At 39.6% G+C, this 16,051-nt stretch overlaps 1 protein-coding gene across 19 annotated transcripts in view; it reads left to right on the top strand.

Moving 5' to 3' along the window:
- The window catches only part of LOC105489205 (netrin G1), a 362,022-nt gene extending 346,473 nt beyond the window's left edge, over nt 1-15,549 (top strand). For all 19 annotated transcript variants that reach the window (XM_011753895.3, XM_011753882.3, XM_011753888.3 and 16 more), the window contains one exon: nt 14,307-15,549. In XM_011753895.3, coding sequence (XP_011752197.2) covers nt 14,307-14,536 — 230 coding nt within the window. In that variant the 3' untranslated portion in view covers nt 14,537-15,549. The remainder of the gene's footprint in view (nt 1-14,306) is intronic.
- Nucleotides 15,550-16,051: the final 502 nt, after the last annotated feature.

The following is a 16,051-nucleotide window of genomic DNA, read 5'->3' as shown; positions in this document are numbered from 1 at the left end:
AGCCATGCGTGGTAATCTCAGTATTCAAATCCAGACTTTTGGACACCACCACAGTAAAAGATTAAGTACTAAATGTTGGGGTTCAAATGTTGAGTGTCTCAGGAATTTGTAAGTGGAAAAGATGGTGTGAGTTACAATAGTCAGCATCAACTTCATGGAAAAGGTATGCTTAGGACTTGTCTATAATCTTAACCTCTTTGTCCTTTCTTAGCCTTGCTAATGTATTTTAGGAAATTTAAATGTTTGGTCTCCAGTGCAGTAGCAAATATACTTTTGAAAAGTAGCAGTCATTTTTATTTGGAATCAGGCATCCCTAAATGACTCCTGTCATCATTTTGCACCTTCTCGTGATTCCATAATGTTGTTTTCCTCACCTTGAATTTATTGACACCAATTCATTTTGCCTTGACATTGGCATTAACAGGAAAATGGCTTTGTTTCATCCTGACATTATAAAATCACCTCCTAAGACTTGGTTTGACATTGTCAGGGGGTGGTTATGGTGACAGCAATGCCACAGCAGACAAGAGTGAATTACAGTGATTCCCTGGAAAAAAAAAAAATCATTAAGAAAAGTTACTGCTGTGTGATTTCAGTAGCTATTTTTCATACTTAAATATCCCTGCTGTTTAAAAATCCTAAGAGGGCTTAGACCATATTTAGAACACTCCTGCCAAGTATATATAGGAAAAATTAAGTCTCTAAGGAGACATTTGGCTATAGCTTGACAAACAGGAACCTCAAATTATATTTTAGCTTTACAAAGTGCTCAAAGGCATTGAAATTCTGCCTTTAAAAAAACGCGTATTTGAATTAATGACACAATTATCTCCTTTCAGCTGCAGATACTTGCATTTCTTAATGCTGGGATATCAAAGTCCTGTAGTATTTTCCCACCTCCTAGCCAGAATGTAGAATGTTTTAAAAATTTGTCTTTAGCACTGTATGGGGTTGGAAAGATTGTCTTTCATAATTCCAACATCATTTCAAAGAACACCAAATCCTTTTACTTGAGTTCTTCTGTGTTCCCATAATGGTCTCTCACCTCTGCTTTACTCCCACAAAGAACAGCTCCATGTGGATTTTCCTTTACCCTATGTTCCAGAGTTAACTAATCACCTTCACAATTAAAAAAAAAAAAATGTCAATGAGATCCTTCAGGTCCTCAGGGCCATGTTGTTTTCACCTTTCTATTACTAACAATGCCCAGATTATAATGAGAGCTAATACATTTTGCTTAACGAAAAATGAAAGGAAGACTGGGCTCAATGGCTCATGCCTGTAATCCCAGCACTTTGGGAGGCCAAGGCAGGCGGATCATGAGGTCAGGAGTTCAAGACCAGCCTGACCAACACGGTGAAACCCTGTCTCTACTAAATCTACAAAAATTAGCTGGGCGTGGTGGTGTGCGCCTGTAATCCCAGCTACTCAGGAGGCTGAAGCAGGAGAATGGCTTGAATCTTGGGAGGTGGAGGATGCAGTGAGCCGATATGATGCCACTACACTCCAGCCTTGGTGACAGGATCAAAACACCATCTCAAAAAAAAAAAAAAAAAAAAAAAAAGAAATGAAAGGAATGTTCCTGATCTCTTATTTCAAAACTCCAGTCACCCTTGCTGCTTCTCCTCTCTTCCATCCTTTCCCCAGGTGTATATTGTATCATGAAGAATGACTTAATACAAGTCACGATTCTCTTCCTATTAATGTTTCCATTATAAAATCATGTGTATGGGAACCTTTGACAATCATAGTATCTAACCTGAGTTGGCATGTCAAAGCTTCTCAGCAAGTTTTCCATGTGTTCCTAGTTAGCTTCCTCTCTCATTCCCTGCCAAATACTTCACCTCTCCCTTCAAGATCCACCCTACCTCTGCCTCCTCATGCTCAGCAGCCTTATCTTCTACTTCCCGGAAACTGGGAAGCCGGCAAGGAAAAATCCCTTCCACTTCCTCCTCTCCAACCTGTAAGCTTTCTATCTATTTTCCCATTTAGCTAGCTAGCTACTAAGAATAGGTAGACATCCACCATTCAGAAACAGGTAGACAACAAAATTTTATGTATTTTATTTTATCTTATTTTATTGTATTGTATTTTTTGAGTCAAGAGTCTCACTCTGTCTCCCAGGCTGGAGTGCATTGGCCCAATGTTGGCTCATTGCAACCTCCATCTCCCAGGTTCAAGCGATTCTGCTGCTTCAACCTCCCAGGTAACCTCTGTATCCCATGTTTAAGCAATTCTCCTGCTCCAGCCTCCCAAGTAGCTGAGACTACAGGCATGCACCACCATGCCCAGCTAATTTTTTGGTATTTTTAATAGAGCCAGAGTTCGACCATGTTGGCTGGTCTTGAACTCCTGAGCTCAAGTGACCCTCCTGCCTTGGCCTCTCAAAGTGCTGGGATTGCAGGCATGAGCCACCACACCTGGCCTATTTGTTTATTATTTATTTAGCATCTATTCCATGCCTGAATACTAATGACATAACAACAATAAACAGGTAAAAGACATAGTGCAGGTACATACAAGGGCAGCAGGTTAGAGTGCTTCACAAACTCAGTTACATGAAATAGTTGTGTTTGTTTTTTTTTTAGTTTAAATTCAACTTTGATCCCCTCTACTAGAAAGGTGGTGAGATATTCAGCCAATTGTCACTGTGGCTCAATCTACAAATGTAAAAATGTCCACTCATTTAGCACCGGTCTCTACTAATTACCAACAAGATGGCCATCCAATGGGCTGGAGATCCCCTTAACTCAGGAAGCTCTGATGGTTCCACTCACATCTGAGGCTGTGGAGTCATTGGCAAGCCAAGGAATCAGGTCTAAGACCCCTTCATGGTTATGGGATTGTGTAGAAACACATGCCTTTTCTGAGATAATCGGTAGTTCTACTGAAATATGTATTAGTAACACAAATACTGAAATTTAATAAAATGTAATTACATGATTCTTTTCTTAACTGAATTATCTTTATTATCTCAGTAAAAGACACATATTTCTCAAAAAAAACAGCAATTTATTTTATTAACATTTTTAATATCACCAAAGGACTATATTCTAGGCAATTTGGAAAGAGTGAAAAGTATAAAGGTGAAAACCTACCAGCCATAAATAAACACTGTTCACATTTTGGTACAACTGATTCTAGTATTTTTGCTAAGGTTTATATTACACAGGTACGTGTAGAGTTACATGTCTGTACTTATGGAGATTATATTGGATAAACATTTTGTATCTGCCTTTCATCCTGACACAATGTCATGTACCTTGAAAGGATGACTTTTACCCTAATATGTGTTGCCATTGTGTGTGAATATGCCTCCCTATGAATTCCATCTTTCACCTTCGGCTAAGAGTAGAGGTTGCAACTCTTATTAAACTAGACAAGTGCATTTTCTGATACCTGATGAGAAAGTCTGTGACTTCTCAGCACCATTTTCAGGAGATCCTTGCCTGTGTCTGTGTCTGAAGGTGTCGACCTAAATAGGATTTCAATACATCATTAACGATCACTTTGGGAGAGGTGCCCAGCCTTCAGCTTGTAGGATTCTCAGTGAATTAATTCTTTCTCAATATCAGCAAAGGCTTTTTTCAGGTTGCAAAGGCCAAAAATTTTAGGGATGTTTGGGCAGGGCCTTCTGCTCCTGCATCAGAGTCACCCGTCACCTCTTTCATGCTAGCCAGGATACTGTGGACTGCAGAATAGTCTCCTTCTAAATGAGTGAGGCTCTTTAATGGTGTTTTAAGCAGTTTTTTCTATGATTTGGCAAGAGAAAGTGTCACTCTCATAACAGGCGCTTTAATATTAGATGAGTAAGAATAGAATGGCTGCTCACTAAGGTCAGAACTTGCTGTACTTGATTACCTACATGTGTCCAACCACTCAGCCAACAGCTTCCACATTGTTCCCTACAGCCAGTTCAGCTCTGCCCCTTGGCTTCATTATGCTGAAACCAAGTACATTGGATGCTGTCACACAGGGTCATGCCACCAAAGTACCACTGTCTTCAGATGGATACAGACAAACTTGAATGTAAATTAAAAGCAGGAAAGCAAGGGTGTCTTCACATGATGACTACCAGGTTTCAGTCTGTTGTTTGCATCTGTACCTCCCCTGGTCCCCTACACCATCAACATTGCAAAAGACAAAAGGTGGGCTATGGAGCAGTGGATGCAGGTTGATGGTCTGCAGCTCAGCCCCTCCCTGCTACTCTGGAAACACATCTTATTTATGTGCTCTGATTGATACAGGAGAATGTACATTGAATGAGAATATAAAAGTTGTCTTTGAGAAAATGGGCACTGCCACTCTAAGGTGACCTTGCAAGGCTTTGTAGAATACGCAGTAGTTGAATACAAATATTTGAGAATTGCATGTTTTGACCTCAAGATTCATACCAGCAGAAGACATGCACAGATGCTGTCTTTGAGGAAGGACATTTGCTTCCTTTTATACTTCAAGTAGCTTGAATTGAATAGGTAGTGTTTAATTCATTATTCTGGCAGAGATAGGAATTAGCACCTCATTCTTCCATCCTCAGCTTCTAGCACTGGGTGGATTGAGGAAGAAATTAAACTTTAACAGAGTATACTTAGGTTGTGTTTTATATTTTTTAGAGCACTCCACATAATTCATCTTGAGGCTACCAACAACTATTAGGCGGGTAAATAGGACAAGTGTTATTATCCCGCTTGTGAAGTGAAGAAAGGCACAAAGAGGTTAAGTGATTTCCTCAAGTTCACCCAGCCCATTAACTACAGAGATGAGACTTGAATCACAGGATCTGAGCCTAATTCTCTTTATACCACCTCATGCTTTTAGCGCATATGAGGGAAAAAAACTATCCCTGTTCCATGGGGTAGCAGATAAGACTGAACCAAAACAGATCAAACAGAAACAGTCACCTAAGTCATCACCAAGAACTCTATTACACAAGGCCAACCGTCATCCTATATTTGGTCAAAAAGAGGAGAGATTCCTAACACTTTGCCTTCAAAATGACAGGCTTTCCATTAAAAATATTCATGCAAATCATGAAATTTGAGAAAATTTTAGAAATACCAACGTCAAACCTATAGCCTGTAGCCTAACTTTATAGCTGCAACTAGAATACAAGCCCCTCATGTGCAGCTCCATTGTGGGTCTAGCTTACCACGACATGTCCACCATCTAGAGCAGTGCCTGGGTGGATGTTGGACAAATGTATGAATGAATGTCACGAAGTAGTTGCATAATATGTCCAAGGCCTTGTCGTAAATGGGTGACTAGTCAGACCTAGATCTCAGGTTTTCCAGTTTTATGACTCTTAGCCAATGTGTTTTCCCTTTGCACCATACTACCCCTCATGGCCAGACCGGACCATAAGTGAGGGGAAAAAAACGTAGTGGGGTGGGGGTGGAATGCAATTAGTGTACCTAGAATTCCAACCACCACAACAAAAAGTGATAACAGTCTATAAAGTTTCTTCCACGCCCAGGAGCTAACCTGTAGGTTCAGTTTTCCATCTCACATATCACAACTTAGCAAAATAACTGTAAAAGCTGTATAAATGGGTCATAATCACAGCTCTTCAACTCCCTGCCACACAGTCTCGAATGCCTAAATCAGACCTGAATGTAGCACACATACCTTTGTTATTAGCCTGTTTGGTGGAGGTTATTCACTCTTTGATGTTTCTTTGAAAAGGATGGGAACAATTTGGAACATCTTTCTCTCAGCAATCCTGGGCTTCTTTCAGGTGGTAAAGGTAGAGGTCACTTTATTAATACAACCATCAAGAAAAGCTGTCATGGTAACACATTGCATCGATTCCTTGAAGTGCAGGAGACAAAGCCAAAAAGAGAAACTTTCAAGTCTATAAATACAGGCCCAGCATTGCTCAAGCATAGCAGCTCACTGACAGCGTGAACCTAAATGTATAACGTTGAACAAAACCCAAACAGAGAAAAGAAAACTTCCCTTTGGTTGTGTAATGGATCACCATGACCTTATGGGAATAAGTGACCCTTCAGCTCATAAAAGATAAAAGAATAGAACAAGTGGTAACACCAAGTCCTGGCTAATCCCCTCTCACCATAAGGAGTCATCTGTGGTCAGTTTTTCCATACCTTCCAGAAAGAACTCATAGAGGGGAAAGGAATCAAGGTCTCGTAAGTCACATTTGACAGTAGATTGCAGTTTGAGAAGAGGAAATGTATGTGACAATCAAGAAACCCGCCAAAAAAAAATGAAAGAATTAAATAATTTAGCTATATCCCTGTGTCGCTCCTCATCCAAGATGGTGCAAGAAACATAAATAGAAGTAAGAGAGGAAGAAATACTGCTTGATTTATTCTTTCACTGTGGAAATTCTAAATGTTTTTGTAAACTCATGGCAATTGTGAGAGCTTATTTATCTACCTTGTGGCTTGCTTACTAAAGCTATGATCAGAATTGTTACAACACCTTACTGACTTCAGCTTTTCCACCAGGATTCTACACTTCATCTTTTTGCCACATAACTCTGTTTGAACCTAACGTTAATACTCTAACCTCATCTGTCAAATTCCACAAATTATCTTGGTTGCTCTATTTGAAATCATTCCTAATATCAAAACATCAGGAGATTATATTATGTGATATTGGTTACTCCATAAATGGATTATATTTATCAATACTAAAAGGAATCCTTTAGAATATAGTCAAGCTATTACCAAAGCGGTATTAGCTCTTCTGGCATCTAAGGCTCATATTTTACCGTAACAAAAAGAATTCTGTCTAGCAAATAACTATTTGCATCCAGTACTGGATCAAGTGTTGTATAAGGGATTTTAAAATGAACCTTTCTGTTTACTGACATAGGACACTCTTAAACTGTCAATAACAATAAAGAGAGAGTTAAGACATGCTTAAAATGAATACACCCACAGAATAACTTTAGAGTTTTCAGTCTGAGGCAAACCCACAGAGCAGGGCACTAAGTAAAGAGAGTGATCCCTGAAAGATGCCTGTTGGGTAGAAATTTTCACTTGGATCTTTAATTTGCAACTCTATGCAGGATTATATGAGATAATGCCAGGATTGTAAATGGATGTTTATCCTCATGCCAGTACTATCAACTCATGGTAGGTGCCTGGAACCTTGTGTTGAGAAGCATTTGAATTTCTGTGCAAGAGAGTCCCATGATGAACTAGTTATACTTCTGACTTACTCCATCTTATGCATTATAACAGAATACCACAGACTGGGTAATTTATAGTGAATAGAAATTTTTATTGACTCACAATTCTGGATGCTGACATGTCCAATATCAAGGGGCTCACATTTTGTGAGGGCCTTCTTGTTGCCCCATAACATGGCAGAAGGCATTTTGTGACTGAAGGGCGGAGAGAGAAAGAGAAGAAGAAAGGGTCAGCCCACCCCATGATAACAAACCTTCTCCAAAAATAACAGTATTAGTCCATTCATGAAGGTGGAGCCCTTATGACTTAAACACTTCTTAAAGGCCCCACTTCTTAATACTGTTACAGTGGCAGGTAAATTTCAACATGAGTTTTAGAGAGAACACATGTTCAAACCGTAGCAGTCTCCTAGGTACAGGGGAAGAGGAAAGGACAGTATAAATGCAGGCATATTTGCCATTTTCAGCCTAGACATTGGTATTTCTGGTTTATTTTCTGTATGAGCTGATTTGTACTTGGAGCTCCACCAAAATGTGGTAAAGCCCTAGAATGAGTAACAATTGATGCTATCAACAAAGGCCTCTGCCTAGTCATAGTGTGATATGAAAGCAGAGCACTTAGTCAATACAGCGGCAAATCTACTGAGTATCTATATAAGAGTTATTTCATGTCTCCCTGGTAAGTGGGAAAGTCGGCTATGTCTTGAGGAGCATGGAATGTGGCACTGTGCAACATTATTTACTATATTTCTCCTGATCGCTCTTTTCTACGTGAAGAGCAGTAATCTGTAAATCAGGAGACCTGGATTCTAGTCCCAGTTCTACTCTCAATTGCTTATCTACAGCTTTCTTAGCTACAGCTCATCTAGATGGTTTCTAAAGCTTCCTGAAAGCTCTGATTTTACTGCTTCTATGAAAGCAAATTACATGACAGGGGTGCTTTTGGTTCCTCTCATCCTTTCATTGTGAAGAGTATTAAAGGGTCTGTCTTAGATCCCAATCTCCTGCATTTACTCCCTGAAGAAGATAATCCACTCTTATATTTCCAATTCAGGTACTTAGAGTCACCTCTAATTCCCACAGTTCAGCACGTGAAAACTTACTATCTTCCTGATCTAGAAATGACAAAGTTTCTTTATTCTACTTTCCCCAAAATATATCAGGGACAACTGCCCATCTTCATTGCTATGACTGATGCCCTGACCCAGGCCTTATCATTTTATCTTTTACATTAATTGAGAAGTAATTCTTTATTGTAGGGGGTTGTTCTGTATACTGCAGGATGTTAGCAACATTCCTGGCCTCGCTATACACACCAGTGGCCAGTAGTTTGCCCTCCCTACCCACTTGTGACAACTAAAAAATGTCTCCAGACGTTGTCAAATAACCATGGGAGCAAAATCATCCAGTGTTGAGAACCACTACTTTAGACTAACATCCAAAGACATCCATTAAATGTTAATTCTTCAAAATTTTTCAATCCTTTTTCCAATTATTCAAGAACCCCTTATGACAGATTCAAGCAAGAACATGCAATGTTTATTTTGCATATTTCATTTGCCCAACTCAAAGTGCCCTTCCTCTCATACTTTTCCAGTTTGTCTATTCATAGATACAGTCATTCACATCAGGAAGATGTCTATGGTTAATTTCATACCTTCATAGGATCACTGCATTTTCTTGACATTGTTTTCTTCTCAGAATTCTTTATGCTCTTTCTCTTCCAATGGCCTAAATGGTGATGTTCTTCAGTTTTCTATCTGCAGTCCTCATTTTTACTTGGTCTATATTCTCATAGGATGAGGTCTTCTACTCTTTTTGCTTCATCTTTTGCAACAATGATCACCACCACCCCAGCTCCAAATTTGTGTCTCCAGGATGACCTATCTCCTATTCCATTAAATAGTTTTCCAACTAATACAGAACAGCTACAGAAGAACCTAGACAGCTCTCAAAGTCAAGAGGTCCAAAAAACATTTATTTCTCTCCTAACTAAACTCTTCCTCCTATCTTCGTTTCTCAATAAATTTCTTTATTGTGCATCTAACTACCCCAAACAGGAACCTTAGAATGTCTCTTATCCATTCCTATAAACTGTCTCCAAATCTTTTCCCTCCTTCCCTTCCCCATTGTTCTAACCTGGTCCAAGTCCATTCTACTGAAGTATGGTCTCATTCCCTCCAGTCTGCCCTTTTTCTGTTGTAGGTTCACCTTCCTTTTCTCTTTTAAACACCACCCTCCTTCTCAGCCTTTGACAGCTTTCCATTCCTTATTACTAAACTCCACAATGTGTTCTGTGGCGCCTTCACAATCAGGCCACATCTGCCTTTCCCTCTGCACATCCATCATTCCTGAATTATCACTCCTGATAATTCACATAGGATCTTTTCTATTTCCCCAAGTGTCAGCTGGTCTGGGAAATAAAGGGAAAGAGTACAAAAGAGAGAAATTTTAAAGCTGGGTGTCCGGGGAAGACATCATATGTTGGCAGGTTCTGTGATGCCCGCCAAATTGCAAAACCAGCAAGTTTTTATTAGTGATTTTCAAAAAGGGAGGGAGTGTACAAATAGGGTGTGGGTCACAGAGATCACATGCTTCACAAGGTAGTAAAATATCACAAGGCAAATGGAGGCAGGGCAAGATCACAGGACTGAGACGAAATTAAAATTGCTAATGAAGTTTTGGGCATGCATTATCATTGATAACATCTTATCAGGAGACAGGGTTTGAGAGCAGACAACCAGTCTGACCAAAATTTATTAGGTGAGAATTTCCTCATCCTAATAGGCCTGGGAGCACTACAGGAGTTGGGGGCTTATTGCATCCCTTATCTGCAACCATAAAAGGCAGATGTTCCCGAAGCAGCCATTTCAGAGGCATCCCCTTAGGAACGCATTCTCTTTCTCAGGGATGTTCCTTGCTGAGAAAAAGAACTCAGTGATATTTCTCCTATTGGCTTTTGAAAGAAGAGAAATATGGCTCTGTTCTGCCCAGCCCACAGGCAGTCAGACTTTAAGGTTATTGCCCTTGTTCCCTGAGAATCGCTGTTACCCTGTTCTTAAGGTGCCCAGATTTCCTATTGTTCAAATGCACATGCTCTACAAACAATTTGTACAGTTAACACAATCATCACAGGATCCTGAGGCGACATTCATCCTTAGCTTATGAAGATGATGGGATTAAGAGATTAAAGACAGGCATAGGAAATCACAATAGTATTGATTGGGGAAGTGATGTATCCATGAAATCTTAACAATTTATGTTCAGAGATTGCAGTAAAGACAGGCACAAGAAATTATAAAAGTATTAATTTGGGGAACTAATAAATGTCCATGAAATCTTCACAATTTATGTTCTTTTCCCATGGCTTCAGCCAGTCCCTCTGTTCGAGGTCCCTGACTTCCCACAACATCCAGCCATACCAGTCCATGCATCCTTCACTAATGTGTCTTTCAGCTGGGCTTCAGGCAGAAAACTGAAACCATTTCTAGGTATTTCAACAGAGAGAATTTATTAAAACAAATGGTTTAAAAAGCATTTGAAATTTTAAAATGAGAACAGAATACTGAAGTAATTCCTGTGTTAAGTAAGCAGGAACTATCTATCACTCTGGGACTGAGGGATTATAGGAAAGAGGATGGAGCTATCAGAAAGTAAAAGTTTAGATAAAAGGGACCCCCACAGAGCTGAAACCTGCACCTTTAAGATGGGATAATGGCTGGCTGCTGCAGCTGCCTCTGAAATGCTGAATAGAACCTCCTTGGAGCTGAGGCTTAAACCTCTAGGGAAGGGATGCTTCCAGGCTGGTGTAGGAACCTCTAAGGGTGAGATGAAGCTGGTTATGAATAAAGCTTAACACTGGAACCACATGTTGCTGTTGTTGTGAAGGGCCATTGATGGGCAATACTGTTAGAAGCACCATCAAACAGCATCAAGGAAACAGGATCTTCCATGCCTCCTACCTTCTCTGCTCCCTCTAGTGCCCTCTGTTGGTGGGATCCAGCAGACAACTTGCAGAGTTCAACATCAGAAGGGTGGATTTAGTGTTGAGAGACAATTGCTTAATAACCAATATGATACACTTTCACGTCTCCTTGCCTTTACTCATGCAGTTTCCCTACTTATAATGGCCTTTCTACCAGTATCTGCCTGATGAATGCCTTTGTTCAAATACAATCTCTTTTTTATAATCTCCCTTAATCTTCCCAAAAGTAATTATTTATATCATGTGAGTTTCCCTAGTAATTTGTAAAGACATTTTTGTAGATTTTTTTATATCGTATCATAATGTGTGTTTGTGTGTTTGTTTATTTTCCATTTATTTTCTGCCAAACCATGTACTCCTTTAGGGCAGTTAGTTAACCATAAAATATAGCAGGGTGCCTGGCATACAACAGATATTGATTAAGCTGGATGGAATTGATAAGGGCATTTTAATGAAATTAATCTTTGATCATTTCTTGTAGATATTTTATCATCCAAGCCAGATTTAAACTCCGTAAGAGCAGAAATCATGCTTTATATTTCTTTCATTTTCTCTGTGGGGTCTAGTACAAGGTTGAACATATTGAAAAAGAGCTTAGTGATATTTGTTAACCACCTAGTTGTTTATTAACTACCACAATTTTGGTTTAAAATGACATGAAGATGGAGCATGAATTATCAGGTAAGATCCATAATTAGGTTTAGATGTGCTTCTAGCATGTGATTTCAACAGTTAGAGAGCACTGTATGTATGGTAAAGTTCTGTGTTTGTTGGAGGACTAGCACAATCAAGAGACCAAATGTAATATGTTTTATAGTGAATTATAAATAATGAAATATATTATAGGTTTTATTTTTCTCTATTTATCTCCTACAGAAAATATATCCTGCCAATTCATGAGATTACTAATTCTGGGCTATATTTGTTCCTAGTGTATTTATTAAATTTCTCACAACTATCAAAATCAACTGGTAATTATTTAAATGTAGGAAAAATATTGAATTTTAACTTAATCACCAGCTTCTTGAAAAAAGAAACCTCTGTTCAACAGCTGATTTATATTCACATCCAAGAAGAAGAAAAATAGCTTTTTTTTTTCTAAAGGGGAGTGATATGTAATTAACTATTGATTTCTTCTCAATTATTCAAGGCAAGCAATTATCGATATTGATGGAACAGATATTTCCCTACCTCTAGTGCCCAAATGAAAGGAAATATCCCATTCAGCATTCTGCTGCCTGGAACAAGAAATGCTGAGGATCTTTAACTTTAGATGAAAACAGTTATCTGGATCTGTTTATTCCATGTTGCCCCAATTAAACATATTTCTTCAAGTGTAAGCAAAATAAAATCCTGAACACCTACATATGCTTTCCAAATTAACTAAAGCCAAACACAAGGGCTTTTGTCAGTTTTGACCATGAGGCTAACCACTCTACACTTGTGGACTTTGCTTCACAGCTATAGATCTTGACATTTTTAACTATGACTCATAAAATAATGTGGTTCTAATATTATGACTTCTAAGCCACTCAATAAGAGGTAGCTTATATAATCATTAGAAACCATGGAACACTGCGTTGCATATCAGTATTTGGAGCCTGAAGGATTTAGTAGGCCTTAATAGTCACTTCTGACATTTACAGATAGCAAGCGTGGATACATTTGAAAATTATTCCAATACACTATGCAACTGTGTTAGAGGTCACCAAGCAAATGTTGAGGAAAGCAGTAAAACAGTGGACTATTTAGGGCACTCTGTTATTCACCATGTGAGTATCCACCACCATCTTTCCTAAGCTCATTTGCACACAAAGCACTGGCATGTTTGTGTGTAAGAAGCTTCTTTTGAAGCTGACATGACTGTTGAACATAATTAATGGACAAGGCAACATTCTCTATTGAGTTACTCCTTGGAGGGTAGAGTTGTTTTCTTTTAATACTTTGCACTTAATACTAATATTAGGTATATGTATATGAGTGTGTATTATGTTGTTGAACTCATGTGGCATCCCTGGGGAAATTTCACCATGACATTTTTTTAAAATGGAAAATGTTACAATTTATAAAAAGTTACTTTTTCTGCTCTGTCCCCCACCTCTCATTCCAGAGGGGTTCTATATGTTAAGTGCTTAAGCAGCATATGTTGCTTGGGAAATATTCTTGGCTCTTTTACTCTTTGTTGTTGTTTTAATTTCCCTGGGTTCTATTTAACATTCTGCTAAATCAGTGAAACAGTGATTGTCTAAAAGAATAGAAGACATGGAATTAATGAGGTTAGTCAGAATTTTGAAGAAATAAGAAATTATTAGAGGTGAAAGTTACATAACAGGGTCTGTGAATGAATTCTAGTCTCTGAAGTTGCTTGTCTTGATTTATTCAAACTGATTCTGTTAATTGATGGACATAATGAAATTTTGGTAATCAGGGTTTCGCCACTGCATTTATTACTATTCCCAGAAATCAAGGTAACCTTGGGCTATACTTCCCATATTTACAAGGTGATAAAAATCCTTAATAGGCTGTCAGGGACAAATGTGACTGCTTTTCCTCACACTCCTCCCATGAAACAAGCTTTCTCTCTTCCCATCTGGCTGCTGCCTGCCTGGTGCATGCTACTTTCCCCGTGTCCCCACCACCCCATCCCCATGCCTCCCCGTGGGTTCTGTCTTCATGCATGCAGCGCTGGAATCACGCACCGAGAGAATGGCCCACCCCTTAGAGGATTTTGGTCATTTTAAGAATACTGCTTTGCATTTTAAATACCATTCATCTGGCTTCAAAGATCTGCACTCTGGCATCGGGCACTTGTCCTTTAAAAACCCAAGAGGTCACAACAGGTCCCAGTTCCATGAAGAAAAGATACTGCCAAACCAGGACTATTGCATTCTTTTGTATTCTATAGCCTCAAACGGACAATGATAACATCCAAGATTGCAGCAAAAATATTATATGAAAAAGACTAATATGATAAAAACAAAGGCAGAAAACTACATTTGTTTGGAAATTGGAGTCACAGGCTTCGTTTGTGGAGGGGAGGGGGGAGCACAAAGATCGATAGAGATTTTTTTTTAGGCTGAAAACATGATGTACCAGATGAACTTAAATTGATTCTGCTTCTCCTCCCCGCGCCCACCCACCCCTACCTTCCCCCTCATTCTGCAGCGAATGTCTGCGACAACGAGCTCCTGCACTGCCAGAACGGAGGGACGTGCCACAACAACGTGCGCTGCCTGTGCCCGGCCGCATACACGGGCATCCTCTGCGAGAAGCTGCGGTGCGAGGAGGCTGGCAGCTGCGGCTCCGACTCTGGCCAGGGTGCGCCCCCGCACGGCTCCCCAGCGCTGCTGCTGCTGACCACGCTGCTGGGAACCGCCAGCCCCCTGGTGTTCTAGTTGTCACCTCCAGCCACACCGGACGGGCCTGTGCCGTGGGAAAGCAGACACAACCCAAACATTTGCTACTAACATAGGAAACACACACATACAGACACCCCCACTCAGACAGTGTACAAACTAAGAAGGCCTAACTGAACTAAGCCATATTTATCACCCGTGGACAGCACATCCGAGTCAAGACTGTTAATTTCTGACTCCAGAGGAGTTGGCAGCTGTTGATATTATCACTGCAAATCACATTGCCAGCTGTAGAGCATATTGTGGATTGCTAAGGCTGCGACAACCCCCAAACAGGAAAGACAAAAAACAAACAAATCAACCGACCTAAAAACATTGGCTACTCTAGCGTGGTGCGCCCTAGTACGACTCCGCCCAGTGTGTGGACCAACCAAATAGCATTCTTTGCTGTCAGGTGCATTGTGGGCATAAGGAAATCTGTTACAAGCTGCCATATTGGCCTGCTTCCGTCCCTGAATCCCTTCCAACCTGTGCTTTAGTGAACGTTGCTCTGTAACCCTTGTTGGTTGAAAGATTTCTTTGTCCGATGTTAGTGATGCACATGTGTAACAGCCCCCTCCAAAAGCGCAAGCCAGTCATACCCCTGTATATCTTAGCAGCACTGAGTCCAGTGCGAGCACACATCCACTATACAAGAGTGGCTATAGGAAAAAAGAAAGTGTATCTATCCTTTTGTATTCAAATGAAGTTATTTTTCTTGAAATACTGTAATATGTAGATTTTTTGTATTATTGCCAATTTGTGTTACCAGACAATCTGTTAATGTATCTAATTCAAATCAGCAAAGACTGACATTTTATTTTGTCCTCTTTCGTTCTGTTTTGTTTCATTGTGCAGAGATTTCTCTGTAAGGGCAACGAACGGCTGGCATCAAAGAATATCAGTTTACATATATAACAAGTGTAATAAGATTCCACCAAAGGACATTCTAAATGTTTTCTTGTTGCTTTAACACTGGAAGATTTAAAGAATAAAAATTCCTGCATAAACGATTTCAGGAATTTGTATTGCAATTTCTTAAGATGAAAGAAGCAGCCACCAAGCAGTTTCACACTCAGTTTACTGATTTCTGTGTGGACTGAATACATTCAGCTGACAAATTTAGTACCCAGGAAGATGGATTGATGTTCACTAGCTTGGACAACTTCTGCAAAATATGAGACTATTTCCACTTGGGAAAAATTACAACAGGAAAAAAAAAATCTAAGTGATTGCCAAGATTATGCCAAAGCCTGTTGGCAGAGTACTAAGAGACTTTTATTTTTAAGTCATGCTATTTTCACAGATTGATGGTGATCATGTGACTCTAGGGATGCTGATCTATGTATCTTTCCAAATACAGTGTTTACATGGAGTATCATAAGAGGCAACCTGGGGAACCAGGAAAGGAGCAGGGAAATTGAATGATTTGCAATTTGACTTTGAATATATTCAGACTTAAGTATTTAGAGGAAATATCAAAATATAAAGCAGCAAGTAGACATAACTGCTGTT

The sequence above is a fragment of the Macaca nemestrina genome, chromosome 1, assembly GCF_043159975.1.
Source record: "Macaca nemestrina isolate mMacNem1 chromosome 1, mMacNem.hap1, whole genome shotgun sequence".
Classification (NCBI taxonomy): domain Eukaryota; kingdom Metazoa; phylum Chordata; class Mammalia; order Primates; family Cercopithecidae; genus Macaca; species Macaca nemestrina.
This window is presented reverse-complemented; position numbering and strand designations above follow the sequence as displayed.